The sequence below is a fragment of the Drosophila eugracilis genome, unplaced genomic scaffold (assembly GCF_018153835.1).
Source record: "Drosophila eugracilis isolate 14026-0451.02 unplaced genomic scaffold, ASM1815383v1 contig_691, whole genome shotgun sequence".
NCBI classification, from domain to species: domain Eukaryota; kingdom Metazoa; phylum Arthropoda; class Insecta; order Diptera; family Drosophilidae; genus Drosophila; species Drosophila eugracilis.
Window position 1 is genome coordinate 1 of NW_024573581.1, and position 13,526 is coordinate 13,526.

A 13,526-nucleotide genomic window follows, 5' to 3' on the forward strand; every position below is an offset into this window, starting at 1 on the left:
AATGCGGCCACAGGATATAAAGAGAAGTGGGCCAAAACTGAAAGTTGCTATACATACACGCACAGAGGGTGGGTTTCGCTTGAGAACCCTCTCTCCCCTGGCCAACTTCTCCGGTGGAGTTACCTAGAGCGCGAACGACAGCGCATCCGTAATACGTTCGTTGAGAGAGGAAATACAAATAAATAATAAGTGAGGGACATGGGCTTTTGGTTTGATTCATTTGTTTTGTTTTTTTTTTGCAGAGTTGCAGTGATTCAATACAGCCCAAGGGTGAAAAATTGGTTCTGGAAAATCTAATCCCTGAACTGTCGGTGACCCCAAATAGAATCAGGAATGGCTCTGGAGAACGCTTGCGGGTTCACACAGCAGCCTGATTGCATAATGGCATAATTGACTGATATTGCGGCACAAGTGCCCCAAGCACACAGATCTCTCGTCGCACCGAGGGGCCAATGAAGAGCAAACGCCATTGGGCCGGGCAATAAAAACGGACACGGACACGGACTCGAAAGCGGGAGGTCCGGTAAAAAAGATACATCCACCCATCACAATAATCTGAATGTCCGTCAACGCATGCGACGACAAAGAGATTCTCTTGATTAAGGTCAGACTTTTATCAAGATTGTCGACTACTAGCATAAGGCATTTACGTAATCCAAGATTTTCAGTAAGATGCTGAACTCACCCCAACTGTCTATCGAACGTCCGAAGTAGGAGTTGTCCTCTGAATCGTAGACCATCTGCTTCAGGGACTTCTTCTTCGGCCTCTCTGGCGGTCTCGAGTAATATTGTTGGAATCCATCTATGCAATCCTCGGTTATGGTCGGCATTCTTCCGCGCTTTGGCAGCTGGCGCTTCCTCAGTTCAACGGTTATACTGTTATAGGGCTAATGGGTGGAGATTGCCTTTGCAATAGGTTTCAAAATGTGGGATCGGAATGAAAACGGTAAACGGAAACGGGAATCGGGATCGGGATCGGGATCTGAATCGGTATCGGTATCCAAATAAGCTCCTGTATATAGATCCGTTCGGTCGGCGTTGGTCTTGGCCTGGGCTTACAACACTGGAAACGCTGATGGACACTGTGATACTATGAATTTGCGCTGCACACGACAAGTTGACACCGCTGTGCGCCGCGCGACACTGATCCGAATTTGACAAAGAAAGACCAAGCAACGCCGAACCGGGGGAAATGTGTCTGAAAATCTGAAATATGAAATACGCAAGAGTCAGGCTTAATCAAATATTTTATGCATGTGTGCGGAAACAGGCGCTGCGGTTGCCATCGGGATGGCAACTCAAAAAGCCCAGTTCCAAATCGTGGAAGACGCAGTCGCGGGCGCGACACAATTTTCATTTAATTGAAGTCTAAGATCGCGGTGACTATCATCATTTAGTGGCTGCTGCCTGACAAATCCCCAGCCGGTCGACGAAATGTAGGCGAAAATTAACTATGATGATCATCCCACTAATTGCCGCATGAAATATGGCTTCCTTTGGCACTGAGACCACTTTAAAATTTACAAGTCCAAATCAGATGTTAAAAGCAACAAGGCAGGTGATCTACAAACTGGAAGGGAAAAGATTGGAAACGCATCGAAGCGGTAGTCATGGCATTTTAGTTTTAGCAAGGATAGGCTCGAATTAATAAGCGCCAATTTCGCGTCTCCGCCCGTCCAATTTTTGAATTAGGTCAGGCCGAGCAGCCTTCCTTGGCATAGAGATGGACGGAATATCTAACCAAGAATATCTGTGTGTTATCTGTTAATGCCACTGGGGTTTCAATTGCAAAACAAAAGGCCACGGCTTTTTCGAACAAAGTTTTAAAATTTACCTTAAAATCGATAAAATTAGAATTATCGTCAGCTATTTATCGATTCGCGACCTTGCTGACGCCACCTGCCCGGTCAACGACGGTACCTCTTTATACAGGTGCGTCCCCCTTTTAAAATATCCTAAAAGCCGATAGTGTCGCTAATTCTATATCAAGCGACGCGATTTCTGGTCACTCACCGACGGTTTTGAACGAATTGAATGGCATGTCATACGGTATTATTAATACTGATCTTTCCAAAATTTCAGAACATGTCGCCCCTGGCCTCTGAAGAGAGCCATCGGTATTAACAAGAGCAATAAAATCACTAGGCTCACCGTAACGACCAGAAAGATTGTTACGAGTGTTGAATTTTCTACCATTATTACAGGTGGAAGTTTGATGTAACGATAGTTGGTGTAGGAAGGCGATCCAAATGTAGAAATATGTAAAACACTATCATAAGCACGAGGAACAGGATTAGTACAACGATGGTTAGAATTTGTGCTAATAACTTCGTTTCCATAACTTCATACGATTTGTATGATTTGTGTTTTCGAGATAAGCTCCACGTACGACGACTTAACCCGACTGGGACCGTGTCTGTGACTATATTAAACGCCCGATCGCATTGACAACTAACTCGAAAGCTTAGTCAGAGAGTGATTGATCCCGAAATCTGACGGAAACCCGAAATTTTGCGGAAGTAACTTACAATTTTTAAAAGGCTGCAGGTGGGGCGTCCCCCGCACCATCACCAACTTCGGGTACATTTACAGGTTCAGGTTCCGTTTGTTCTGTGGTTTCGATGGTAGTAGGTTTCGCAACATCGTATGGATTGTCAATTATGAAGTAAACGAACATTAAAATCAGGATAAGGAGGCACACAATCACTGATATGCCAACCAGGGCCAATATAATTTTCTGATTCATAATTTAAATTCCCAAAGCCTTTGTACTTTAGCAAAGTCTTGATGTTCTATTGGATCCTGGGGACAAAAAAGATTTATATTTCGATATTGTTTGTCTTCGATTTTGTATTAGGTGTACACAAAGCTACAATGATGAACAGAAGGGTCAAAGCTATCTTAGATGAGTCTATTTGATATTCAAATATAGGGTCTTTATAGGTTCGGAAAGGCTTCCTTTTACCACCGAATAATCTTTCGTATGCGAATATAATGAAACCTTCGCAGTTCTTTTTTTATTAATAGCAAAATGAAATAGGAAAGTTTGAAATATAAAAACTTACCGGTCGCCTAGCACGTTGTAACACAGTACGCCCATATTCCACATCCAGTATAATGTAAACAATAAGCAGGATATCGATGATTACGAGTATGGCAATAATAATAGAGAATATGATTACAATATTTTTTGTCTCCATTTCAACGCAGAGTGGTTTGAATTAATTTGGAGGAAATTTTGAGGAAGTTTTAGTTGGTTTTGAGTTTGAGTTTAAATGAATAAATGTTGTTACCAACTTTGACAGAAAATTCTTGAAGTACTTAGACTCGTATTATTGATTCTTTTCTAAGAATTAATAGTTTTATTTATTTTTTATATATAATTATTATTATTTATTAAGCCCGGCGAAAACAATTTTATTCATTAATATATTTAAAAATAATTGTATTTTAGTATTTTTATGACAAGGTCAGTAAAGTCAAGGGCTAGTCCAGGTAAGTATGACCAAAAATTTAGACATAAGAAAAGAAGGCTGTGGTTAAAATGGAAAGGATTTATCTTTTAAAAATATATAAAAGTATATCTCCCGTACGTTGAAAGAGCTTTGAAACGTTATATTTGCGATTACCATATAAGGAATAACTGGTAAGTTGAAAAGTCATTCATGAATGGCTCTATTTAGAGTGTTGATCAACGGAAGTGTTTGTTTCTCAGTTCCGGGAGCTTTAAAAATTTAACAATGCCGGGCCCTCAGACACTTGTGATGTATGGCTTGATTGGCATCCTTATCGTGGTTATTGTAATCATCTCTTTAATCCTGATCGTTGGGTTATATATTCATGATCCGAATCGTAGCACAACCCCAAATGTGACGACAACGGAGGAAAACTGGACAACCACTTAACCATCACTAATAATCTTTACAATATTTTTCGGATTTACTGACTTTTTCTTCAGATTTTTATTAGTCAAATTTAAATTTTAAAATTCCAAGTCTTAAAACTAATCGAATAATGTTGTCTAATAAACGAATCCAATATTCACTTTTCTTGTAGGATTACTTGATTTTCGGTACGCGGTGTCAAGCCTGTAGTAACCCTTGTGTCAAACTTCAAAAGTCTACTTTCATATACGAACGTCATATATTAGACTAAAAAACTGTCTTCAAATGTTTCCGTCCTGGCAAAGTCTCTTAAGCTGGAAGCCTCTAAAAATAGAGGGGCACCGTCGGGCGGCCGACGGAATGGAACCTGTTGAGATAATCGACTTGACAATTCCCGAAGAGGATCATCGCGTCATTCAGCAGCTGCACGACGGAAACAAAGGGATCTATACGTGCCCCATTTGCTTGGAATATCCTGAAGCGGCTGTGGCCACGTCGTGTGGACACGTCTTCTGCAGGGAGTGTCTAATCAAAGCTTTGGTTCGGCGACCAATTTGCCCGATATGCAAGAAAGGCGCGAATAGATTTATTCGCTTGTTTACTTAATTTCATTTATGTTTAATTAATAACAAAATAAATGTAATTGAATGCACAGAATCAGTTGGTGAAGGATGCCGGCGCAGTTCTCCTTTCTTGCAGCTCAGACGCAGATGGATCGGAAATGCCTAAAATGCCCACACCGCGACTCTAGTCACGCGACTCAACTCGTGTGGAAAAAGAAAATTAAATCGGAAATTCGAATTTTCCCCCCAACAGTAATTATAATGGCTGTTCCCAATGACATAAATTTCTAGATTTTTGTAGAATAACCCAAGGAAACTAGAACCTGAGTATTATTTTTTTGCAATATTTATTTTAATTTAAGCCGAAACGAGCCAAAAGAACTGACATATATGGTGTTGCTTTAGTCAAGTCGGATCTACGAAAGCCATTCATCTTGATCCGAGCTGCTTCGATTTCCATCCAAAATGCGGCACCCAACATGTCCATCGTGTCTCACAAGCGCCATTACATCCATCTAAAGACTTTTCCAGGGTCACTTAGAAGCCACCTAAGGGATGAAATCGGTAGGAATCCATGAATAGGGCAGCTGTAAAGCAACTACTTACGCGCGATAGACTAAGCAGGAAAGTTAGAGATTACAGGGGAGGGTCCGCCAGAAGGCCCTAACAACAGCATTTCGGCGGAGTGTTGTAGCAGTGAGCTTTGCACGGAGCACACCAAACACAGGGTGCGTTATCCTTGTTGATTAGATAGCGTTTGGGGCAGAAACCTTCAAGAGGTAAAGTGTCACACCACGGACTGATCAAAGGGATCAAGTCTTCGATGCTGTGGCACGCACTGTGCTGCCGAGCTAGCCACGTTCTCTTCCTGCAGTGCTCTTACCTTACACGATTCTCAGAAGGACAGACCAAAACGCGGACAGACGGACAAATAAACGGACAAAACGGACAAATAAACGGACAAAACAAACAAATTGAAATTAAGGTCATGTTCCCGCTTGACCTGACTTACATGGATACGTTGGAGGTGTGTTGTAGTAGTTCCAGACACGAGGATCGGGAATTCCGCCTTCGGGCAGAGGGGGACAGCACATGCCTGGGGCAGGAGAGCAAGGAATGGGCGACGGGGCTCCACACGGCGGACTGTGCGGGCCACAGCAGGGTGTTTCATTACAGGGTCCACAGCATCCACATCCGTTACACATGTTGAGTCCTTACGCTGCGTGCGAAGGGATAAGAAGAGGTAATAAGGACAAATACCGCAAACTTACTATTTTGGGTGGATTAAAATCGAAAAGAATTTAGAATTTTGAGAGATTTAGAAGCCGAAACGACGAGTCCGAGAGTCAGATATTGAATGAGGACAGCTGCTCACACAGCCAAGTACATCCGGGTGAAGTTTAAAATCGGGCTTGAAATGAAAGTCATGGCCATCTTTATCGGTTCTCTCGGCCTGCTTAGATGTCGATACTGTAATCTTGGGGTTTAGATAATTTTAAGCAAAAAAAAATGAGCACTTTAAGTAAATACTTATTCTATTTTATGATTCCAGAAGTTTGGAGTTCCGATTTTAAGATAAAAAAGAATACCGTCAAAAGGAATCTAAAAACAGCTTTTTATTTTGGCATTTTAGATACACCCAAACCAATTAATTTCCGTGATATTTTCATGCATTGTATTATATTTTTATAAACTTAAGGCTTTACTCCTTTTTTGATTAAATTTCTCAAAATATTCATTTTTACATACTACTACAACGCATTTTTTACTTTCTCGGACTACTTGATTTCCATTCGTTGTTTCATGCTAAGCTAATTACCCTTGAGTCTAATTTCAAATGTCTACTGTCATTTAATGTCATTTATTACATAACAGTCTTCAAATGTTTACGTCCTGGCGCAGTCTCTTGAGCTGGAAGCCCTTGAAAATAGAAGGACACCGTCGGGCTGCCGATAGAATGGAACCTGAAGAGATGATCGATTTGACAACGCCCGAAGAGGAGCAACGCGTCATGCAGCCGCTGCCCGATGGAAACAATGGCATCTATTCGTGCCCCATTTGCTTGGATTGTCCTGAGGCGGCGGTGACCACCAAGTGTGGCCATGTCTTCTGCAAGGAGTGTCTGATCAAAGCCTTAAGTCAGTCTCAAACGTGCCCGATATGCAAGAAATTCTCCATAACTTTTATTCGTTTGTATACTTAACTTCGAGCAGCCTTTGTATTAAATATTTTCTTATGTTTATTTAATAATAAAGTAAATATAAGTAAATATGGTCGTCAATGGCGTTACAACCTCACGGAGCACAGAATCAGCTGGTCGAGAAAACCAGTGCAATCCCCCTTTTTTCGCACCACCAACGCAGATGGATTGGGATTGCCTACATATGTATATATTTTGGTTAGCTATTTTCTTACTCATAAAATAAATATACGAACAAAAGTAAGATTTCCGCTTTTTGAATTTTCCCCAAAAGAGCAGACATAATTTGAATAAAGTTAAACCCCGTTTGTAATATCCCAGGAGAAATAATTTACCTAATAATGAGAGGGCTATCCGTGTTAAAAAACACGTCTTGAGAGCACACAAGATGCACTTTTCAGGGTAAAAATAGACAAAAAATGTTTCCCAATGGCATTGCTCATTCGATTCAAGTACAGCCCTAATGAACCAAAATATTTGTCCAGCTTTCTGTGTCCAATAAGAACTATCTTTTCTAAATATCTGAATTTCTTGCACTAGGCAGAATTACGCAAGAAATCAAAAGCCACTTTTTTTTTTATTTTATTCTAAGCCTAAACGAGCCAAAAGAACTGACATATATGGTGTTGCTTAAGTCAAGTCGGATCTATGAAAGCCAATCATCTTGATCCGAGCTGCTTCGATTTCCATCCAAAATGCGGCACCCAACATGTCCCATCGGGTCTCACAAGCGCCATTACATCCATCTAAAGACTTTTCCAGGGTCACTTAGAAGCCACCTAAAGGATGAAATCGGTAGGAATCCATGAATAGGGCAGCTGTAAAGCAACTACTTACGCGCTATAGACTAAGCAGGAAAGTTAGGGATTACAGGAGAGGGATCTGGAAGAAGGCCTAGCAACAGCATGTCGGCGGAGTGTTGTAGCAGTGAGCTTTGCACAGAGCACACCAAACACAGGGTGCGTTATCCTTGTTGATTAGATAGCGTTTGGGGCAGAAACCTTCAAGAGGTAAAGTGTCACACCACAGACTGATCAAAGGGATCAAGTCTTCGATGCTGTGGCACGCACTGTGCTGCCGAGCTAGCCACGTTCTCTTCCTGCAGTGCGCTTACCTTACACGATTCTCAAGAAGGACAGACCAAAACGCGGACAGACGGACAAATAAACGGACAAAACGGACAAATAAACGGACAAAACAGACAAATTGAAATTTAGGTCATGTTCCCGCTTGACCCGACTTACATGGATACGTTGGGGGTGTGTTGTAGTAGTTCCAGACACGAGGATCGGGAATTCCGCCTTCGGGCAGAGGGGGACAGCACATGCCTGGGGCAGGAGAGCAAGGAATGGGCGACGGGGCTCCACATGGCGGACTGTGCGGGCCACAGCAGGGTGTTTCATTACAGGGTCCACAGCATCCACATCCGTTACACATGTTGAGTCCTTACGCTGCGTGCGAAGGGGTAAGAAGAGGTCATAAGGACAAATACCGCACACTTACTATTTTGGGTGGATTAAAATCGAAAAGAATTTAGAATTTTGAAAAATTTAGAAGCCGAAACGACGTGTCCGAGAGTCAGATATCGAATGAGGATAGCTTCTCACATAGCCAAGTACACCCGGGTGAAGTTTAAAATCGGGCTTGAAGTGAAAGTCATGGCCATCTTTATCCGTTCTCCCGGCCTGCTTAGATCTGGATATCTTGTGTTTTAGATCGTTTTGAGCAAAAAAAAAAGTGGGGACATTTCAAAAGAATGCTTATAGCATCTTTACTACACTAAATTCAGTGGGATTTAAAAAATAATATAGGCACTTTTGCTATTCTTGGTCGTGGCCAGGTTTTGATATAAATGTCTCATGACAAGAATGCATATTTTTTAGCAATTTTTACATTTCCAGATCTCAGCGAAACGAATTCTTAGTAGGGGCGAGAATACTATATGGATTAGAAAACTAAAATGACGCTAATGATCCAGTTATTGTGCATTAATTCGCCACCCCACATCTTCCCCATAACCTCTCAAAAAATATATACATATTTCTGTTTTAATTTAATGCCTGAAAATTTAGAAACACAAATGATTTTGAGATCTTAATCCAAGACGTATGGACGTGATTAACAAGGTTCCCCATTCGATTTCCGGAAGTTGGCTCCATCTTAACTTGCAAAAATCCGCCACAACACATGTCCCGCCAAGAGGCACGCCAGAATCCGATCAAAGCACTTGCCAGGAACTATTTAGAAACCACCTGCGGGAGGAGATAAGTAATATCCCATAAATAGGGCAGATACCGCACCACTTACACGGGACGAGATGTGGAAGGATTAGGTGTCATAAATTAAGGACTTGTAGCCTGACGACAGCATTCAGTCCATTGATCCTGCCTTGGTGCTCACCAAACTCGGGACATGCTAATATTGTTGAGGGACTAGCTTTTTGGGCATGAAGATCCTGCAGAGACACAAAGAGTCACCACCAGGAGGACGTTTTAGAAGCTGCGGCCGCATAGTCTCCGGACATGGCACAGTCTCCTTCACCTCACGGCTCGCACGGCTTTTTAACGTTTACTGACTAACTGACTGACGGACTGACGGACTGACGGACTGACGGACGGACGGACGAACGGAGACGGGGGATTCGGACAAAGACCTGTATCGGACTTACATGGGTACGACACAGGTGAGTTACAATAATTCCAGACACGCGGATCGGGAATGCCGCCTTCGGGCAAAGGAGGGCAGCACATGCCCGGAGCAGGAGAGCAAGGAATGGGCGAGGGAGCACCGCACGGGGGACTATGCAGGCCGCAGCATGGAGTTTCCTTACAGCAACAGGGACCGCAACCACAGCAGCCACCGGCAGCTCGTCCACCACATGCACCGCCGTTTGGAGCTCCGGTGGCGGCACAGCGCATACGCTTGTTGTTCACGCCCATCATCATGTTGGCATAGCGTAGTGGGAAGGCCGCTGGACCGCAGGTGGGGAACGGGAAACACAGGCAGGCCGGTCTTCCCTGGCAGGCGGACCTTGGACACTTATCCTGCAGGCCGTTCCGTTTCACGCAGTCGCAGGTGGTATACATGATGCCGCAACGCAACTCCCTGCTGCGGCATCCGCGCGGCTGCAATGGATGGTATAGAGCATTGTTCGGACATCAAGGGCACCTACTCACCTCCAACGATCCACATCCGTCACACATCTTCAGCTCGTTGAGCGCTGCATGGAAACCGATTAATCAAATACTACGTAACACAGTGACACACTTACTTTATATTGGTGAAATAGTTTTCGAAAAAAAAATTTTGAATTTTGAAAAATTTTTAGTCCGGCCGAAACGAGGGGTCCGAAAGTCTGATATCGAATGGAAAACCCATCTCAGGTCCTAGACCACATTTGGTAGGATTTGAAGTCAAAGGCAAGGCCATCTTGTTGGGATTACAGCCTACTAGAGTTAAGCGAATTTGATTAATTTTCAAGATGAAGATTTCGTGACTTTCGTGATCTCGACGCTTGCACGGCCAGATGATTGGGGAGTCGGCCGGACTAACAGACATGGCTAGATACGTTACCATTACCCATACCTTCTAACGAATACAAAACAAGCATGTAGACTGCTCATTACAGTCTTTTCACTTGATGCAAAAATACCCAAAGCTTTCCAGTTGTCGACGAAAGCTCCACTATCATTTACTGCGGTCGAGGTTTTCGAAATTGCGGCCGTCTCTTCAGTTCGGTCTAAGTTTCCAAGCTGATCGGAGTGGAGCAATGTCGAACATTGCAGTTATCGGAGCCGGGGTGAACGGTGTCGCCAGTGCTATTAAGATACTTGAGCACTATGCTAACGAGCCAAAGAAGCCAATCAGGGTGACGATCTTATCAGAGGACTTCACGCCAAACACCACAGGAGATGGATCGGCGGGGCTCTGGGGTCCCTACCTACTGGGCGGCACTTCGCAGTCGAAAGTGTAGTACGTTTCTCCGGTTATGGCCGTTATCAAGTTATTTTAACTGAATTTCGAGCAGCAAGTGGTCGAAGAGCATGCACCAGTTTCTGGAGCAGATCTGGCTGAGCGGAGATGCCGGAGAGGCTGGGGTCTGCCTGCTGCCCTGCATCCGTTTAAGTACCTCTACGGTGGACATAGTTGGAGATTTCTGGCGGGATATTGTGTATGGAGCCGTGGATCTTACAGAGAAACAGCTGGCTGAATACAACGAAGGTCGCACCGTAAAATTTACGTAAGAAAAATAATAATCAGAATTATTTATCTATTGTCTAAAATAATCGGAGCTACGCACCACTTCCAGTTCAGGTCTATCCTTTGTTACCTACACCTCGGAGCCCGTTAAGCTTCTGCCGTATTTGATGAAACGTTTCGCCCGCAGCGGTGGTGTAGTTGTCCGGAAAAGGATAACTGACTTGGAGGCATTCATCGCCAATTCCGAATACGATGTGATTGTGAACTGCTCCGGCTTGGGCTCCCGGACTCTACTAAACGATGATCAAATGTACGCAGTACGCGGACAGGTGTCCCGAGTGAAGGCAAACTGGATCTTTTCTGCCGTTCTGGACGAGAGCGACGATGGAAACTACATTATACCCAAGTGAGTATGATTACGCATCCTTGAGACATTTTTAAAATATTGAACCGAAAGCACCGAGAGCGTTGTCCTGGGCGGAACTCATCAGGAGCGGGACTACAATACGGAGGTCTGTCAAAAGGACAAGCAGCTAATTGTGGGAGGCTGTCGTCGTTTCGTTCCTGGCCTGGAGCACACCGAATGCCTCTTTGACTGGGTGGGTCTACGCCCGGGTCGTACCCAACTCCGACTAGAAGCCGAGCGCCGGGGGCGAAAGCTTCTCATTCATAACTATGGACACGGTGGTAGCGGAGTCACCTTGTGCTGGGGTTGTGCCGACGATGTTCTCGACATCCTACTAGCCGCCAAGAACGGTTCCAAGCTTTAAGCTAAATTTAATAATATAATAATAATAATAATTCATGTTTTAGTGGAATACTATGGGCCCACTTTTGTCTTAATAACTTAGAATATCTAAATTGGATCATAAAAATTATAAGCGCGAAAATTCAATAAAAATAAATGTATAAATATGTAAATAAAATGAAAAAATGCATGCAAATGATGGTAATACTTTTCTCAGTGTAAGCAGTGGCAAGGGGATCGTATTGATAGGCTTATCACTGACTGCCTGGAAACATTTCCTCTTTCCCCCTGAAAGTCGCCCTTCCTGAGTGTATTTGCAATTAAACACTATTAGATGGGAGGCTGGGTGACTGCCGAGGTGACAGCCCAAAAGTATGCAGACATTTATTAATATATAAAACATAAAATGCAAATCACAGGTCATCGTCGTGTCGTTTTTCAGCAGCTTCCCTGGCTAACCTGGCGTCCAAGGCCTCGTGGAAAGACTCGAAGCCGGGCATATCCAAGTACTTCAATATTGGGGCAACTGGCAGTTCGTAGAGCAGTGCGTACATCTCGTCCAGCTCTCGCAGGATGTCAAAAGGCCGGGTGTTGCCCACCTTGTAGATCGAGTAAATGGTTCGTCCGATCTCATCGTACTCGATCAGACTGGCAGCCTCCTGGTCCACGGAGCTCAGGGCAATGAAACTTACCCGCGGCATGTGCATGTGCTGGGCAACAAAGCTGAACACATCGAAAATGGTCACAAGGAAGTCCCTATTAAAGTATAATTCGTCCGGAAAGGCGATCTCATGAACCATCAGGGCGTCGTAGGTGGAGATGCCCAGGTTGGCTTTGGTCGCATCGATGAGCTCCTTCTTCATCATTATGATCTGCTGGAACAGATTTCTGGGCATGGAGGAAGGAAAGAATACCCTGAAAAGACCAGACCCAGTTAATTTGTGAAAGGCGGGTGCAGTTTGAATTTGACTTAATGATCATACCAGGAGTGCCATTCCTCGGTCATCCACTCGAGCAGGCCAACTGCCTTTATTTGCGTTTCGTCCTCGCTGATCATCATCACCGAACACTCGTTCCGCAGAATGTGCAGCACATACCTTTAATTAAATGATTAGTTAAGATGAAGTTCTTAAATGAAATTTTATGTTTCGTAAATAAAGATTTCATATTACTTCGAATATGTTTCTTTCATGCCCTCCAGTTCGAAAAGACCGAGACTCTCGAATACCAAGCTTTTTAGAAACGATTGGGACCACATGAACTCGATTACCATGTCATAGTACCTAGAAACATTTTATGTATTAAGCTTCAGCTTCAGACTTAAATTGGGTTTGCATGCTTTGAGTTTATGTCTACGATGAGCATATTCTCGTAAACATCCCATTGGATGTCATATCGCAAAGTTCGAATATCGTCCATCGCAGCCAAATCACTTTTAATTTTTCTACACTGAAGATTTAGTTAATAAATGGATACGAATTTAAAGAGAGACCAAAGTACGGAAAAATATCTGAATTTATATAAAAATTCGGAATAATTAAATTAAGAAATGAAAATCAGAGCATACTTTTTGGGTGGCTTAAAATTATGACATTGATATTTATTTAGGATTAACAGGTATACTGCTACCTATGTGGCAGCTTGAGCAGGTTTTAAATATAGGGGATAACAAAGTGTTGGTATAAAGGTTACAATACAAATACAATATTTCTATTCATTAACAGCTTAAATTACATTGGAATCTTTTGAGTCTTCTCCTTCTTGGTCTCCAAATTAGCCTCTTCTTCATATTTGAGTGGGACTTCATTATTTTGAAAATAGATTGAAAAACGAGCTCAACGAGATATAACATTCCATTTTCCGACCATTATTGGCGTTGTAATGAAGAAAATACTGATATTTTGAGACTCAAATCGGGACAGAGCGATTTT

General features: G+C 43.1%; 5 protein-coding genes and 2 long non-coding RNA genes across 11 annotated transcripts; 3 read left to right on the forward strand and 4 right to left on the reverse strand.

Annotated features, from left to right (window-relative positions):
* Nucleotides 1-690: 690 nt before the first annotated feature.
* Nucleotides 691-3,270, reverse strand: LOC121530391. The gene is made up of 3 exons (XR_005993941.1): nucleotides 3,066-3,270; nucleotides 2,529-2,802; nucleotides 691-1,206 (listed from the first exon to the last, which is right to left on the reverse strand). It is a non-coding gene; the product is annotated as an uncharacterized LOC121530391 (long non-coding RNA).
* Nucleotides 3,271-3,555: 285 nt separating this feature from the next.
* Nucleotides 3,556-4,044, forward strand: LOC108106920. Its single transcript, XR_001772416.2, has 2 exons — nucleotides 3,556-3,646; nucleotides 3,716-4,044. It is a non-coding gene; the product is annotated as an uncharacterized LOC108106920 (long non-coding RNA).
* Nucleotides 4,045-4,777: 733 nt separating this feature from the next.
* Nucleotides 4,778-5,839, reverse strand: LOC108106860 (male-specific sperm protein Mst84Dd-like). 2 transcript variants are annotated; one of them, XR_001772411.2, is made up of 4 exons: nucleotides 5,719-5,839; nucleotides 5,622-5,666; nucleotides 5,054-5,217; nucleotides 4,778-4,995 (listed from the first exon to the last, which is right to left on the reverse strand). XR_001772411.2 is itself a non-coding variant. In XM_017214104.2 (3 exons), exons 2-3 carry the CDS (start codon nucleotides 5,650-5,652, stop codon nucleotides 4,985-4,987), a joined length of 204 nt encoding a protein of 67 aa, XP_017069593.1. In that variant the 5' UTR covers nucleotides 5,653-5,666; nucleotides 5,719-5,816; the 3' UTR covers nucleotides 4,778-4,984. The 2 variants fall into 2 exon arrangements, 1 of the variants encoding a protein (XP_017069593.1); XM_017214104.2 differs by lacking the exon at nucleotides 5,054-5,217 and having other exon boundaries at nucleotides 5,460-5,666; nucleotides 5,719-5,816.
* A 490-nt stretch (nucleotides 5,840-6,329) lies between these two features.
* Nucleotides 6,330-6,650, forward strand: LOC108106859 (E3 ubiquitin-protein ligase complex SLX5-SLX8 subunit SLX8). Its single transcript, XM_017214103.1, has one exon. The coding sequence runs from the start codon at nucleotides 6,330-6,332 to the stop codon at nucleotides 6,648-6,650; it is 321 nt and encodes a 106-aa protein (XP_017069592.1).
* Nucleotides 6,651-7,205: 555 nt separating this feature from the next.
* On the reverse strand, nucleotides 7,206-10,030 carry LOC108106858 (male-specific sperm protein Mst84Dd-like). 4 transcript variants are annotated; one of them, XM_017214102.2, is made up of 5 exons: nucleotides 9,919-10,030; nucleotides 9,824-9,867; nucleotides 9,441-9,772; nucleotides 7,892-8,067; nucleotides 7,206-7,426 (listed from the first exon to the last, which is right to left on the reverse strand). In XM_017214102.2, exons 2-5 carry the CDS (start codon nucleotides 9,848-9,850, stop codon nucleotides 7,416-7,418), a joined length of 546 nt encoding a protein of 181 aa, XP_017069591.1. In that variant the 5' UTR covers nucleotides 9,851-9,867; nucleotides 9,919-10,030; the 3' UTR covers nucleotides 7,206-7,415. The 4 variants fall into 4 exon arrangements, 2 of the variants coding, with proteins under 2 accessions (XP_017069591.1, XP_017069590.1); XR_001772409.2 differs by lacking the exons at nucleotides 7,206-7,426; nucleotides 7,892-8,067 and adding exons at nucleotides 8,682-8,899; nucleotides 8,955-9,102 and having other exon boundaries at nucleotides 9,478-9,772; XR_001772410.2 differs by lacking the exons at nucleotides 9,441-9,772; nucleotides 9,824-9,867; nucleotides 9,919-10,030 and adding exons at nucleotides 7,485-7,648; nucleotides 8,151-8,278 and having other exon boundaries at nucleotides 8,054-8,098.
* A 379-nt stretch (nucleotides 10,031-10,409) lies between these two features.
* LOC108106892 (D-aspartate oxidase) lies at nucleotides 10,410-11,791 on the forward strand. Its single transcript, XM_017214142.1, has 4 exons — nucleotides 10,410-10,619; nucleotides 10,675-10,887; nucleotides 10,957-11,253; nucleotides 11,305-11,791. Exons 1-4 carry the CDS (start codon nucleotides 10,417-10,419, stop codon nucleotides 11,615-11,617), a joined length of 1,026 nt encoding a protein of 341 aa, XP_017069631.1. The 5' UTR covers nucleotides 10,410-10,416; the 3' UTR covers nucleotides 11,618-11,791.
* A 139-nt stretch (nucleotides 11,792-11,930) lies between these two features.
* LOC108106911 lies at nucleotides 11,931-13,136 on the reverse strand. The gene is made up of 4 exons (XM_017214162.2): nucleotides 12,935-13,136; nucleotides 12,768-12,878; nucleotides 12,579-12,692; nucleotides 11,931-12,510 (listed from the first exon to the last, which is right to left on the reverse strand). The coding sequence occupies exons 1-4, from the start codon at nucleotides 13,012-13,014 to the stop codon at nucleotides 12,009-12,011; spliced, it is 807 nt and encodes a 268-aa protein (XP_017069651.1). The 5' UTR covers nucleotides 13,015-13,136; the 3' UTR covers nucleotides 11,931-12,008.
* Nucleotides 13,137-13,526: the final 390 nt, after the last annotated feature.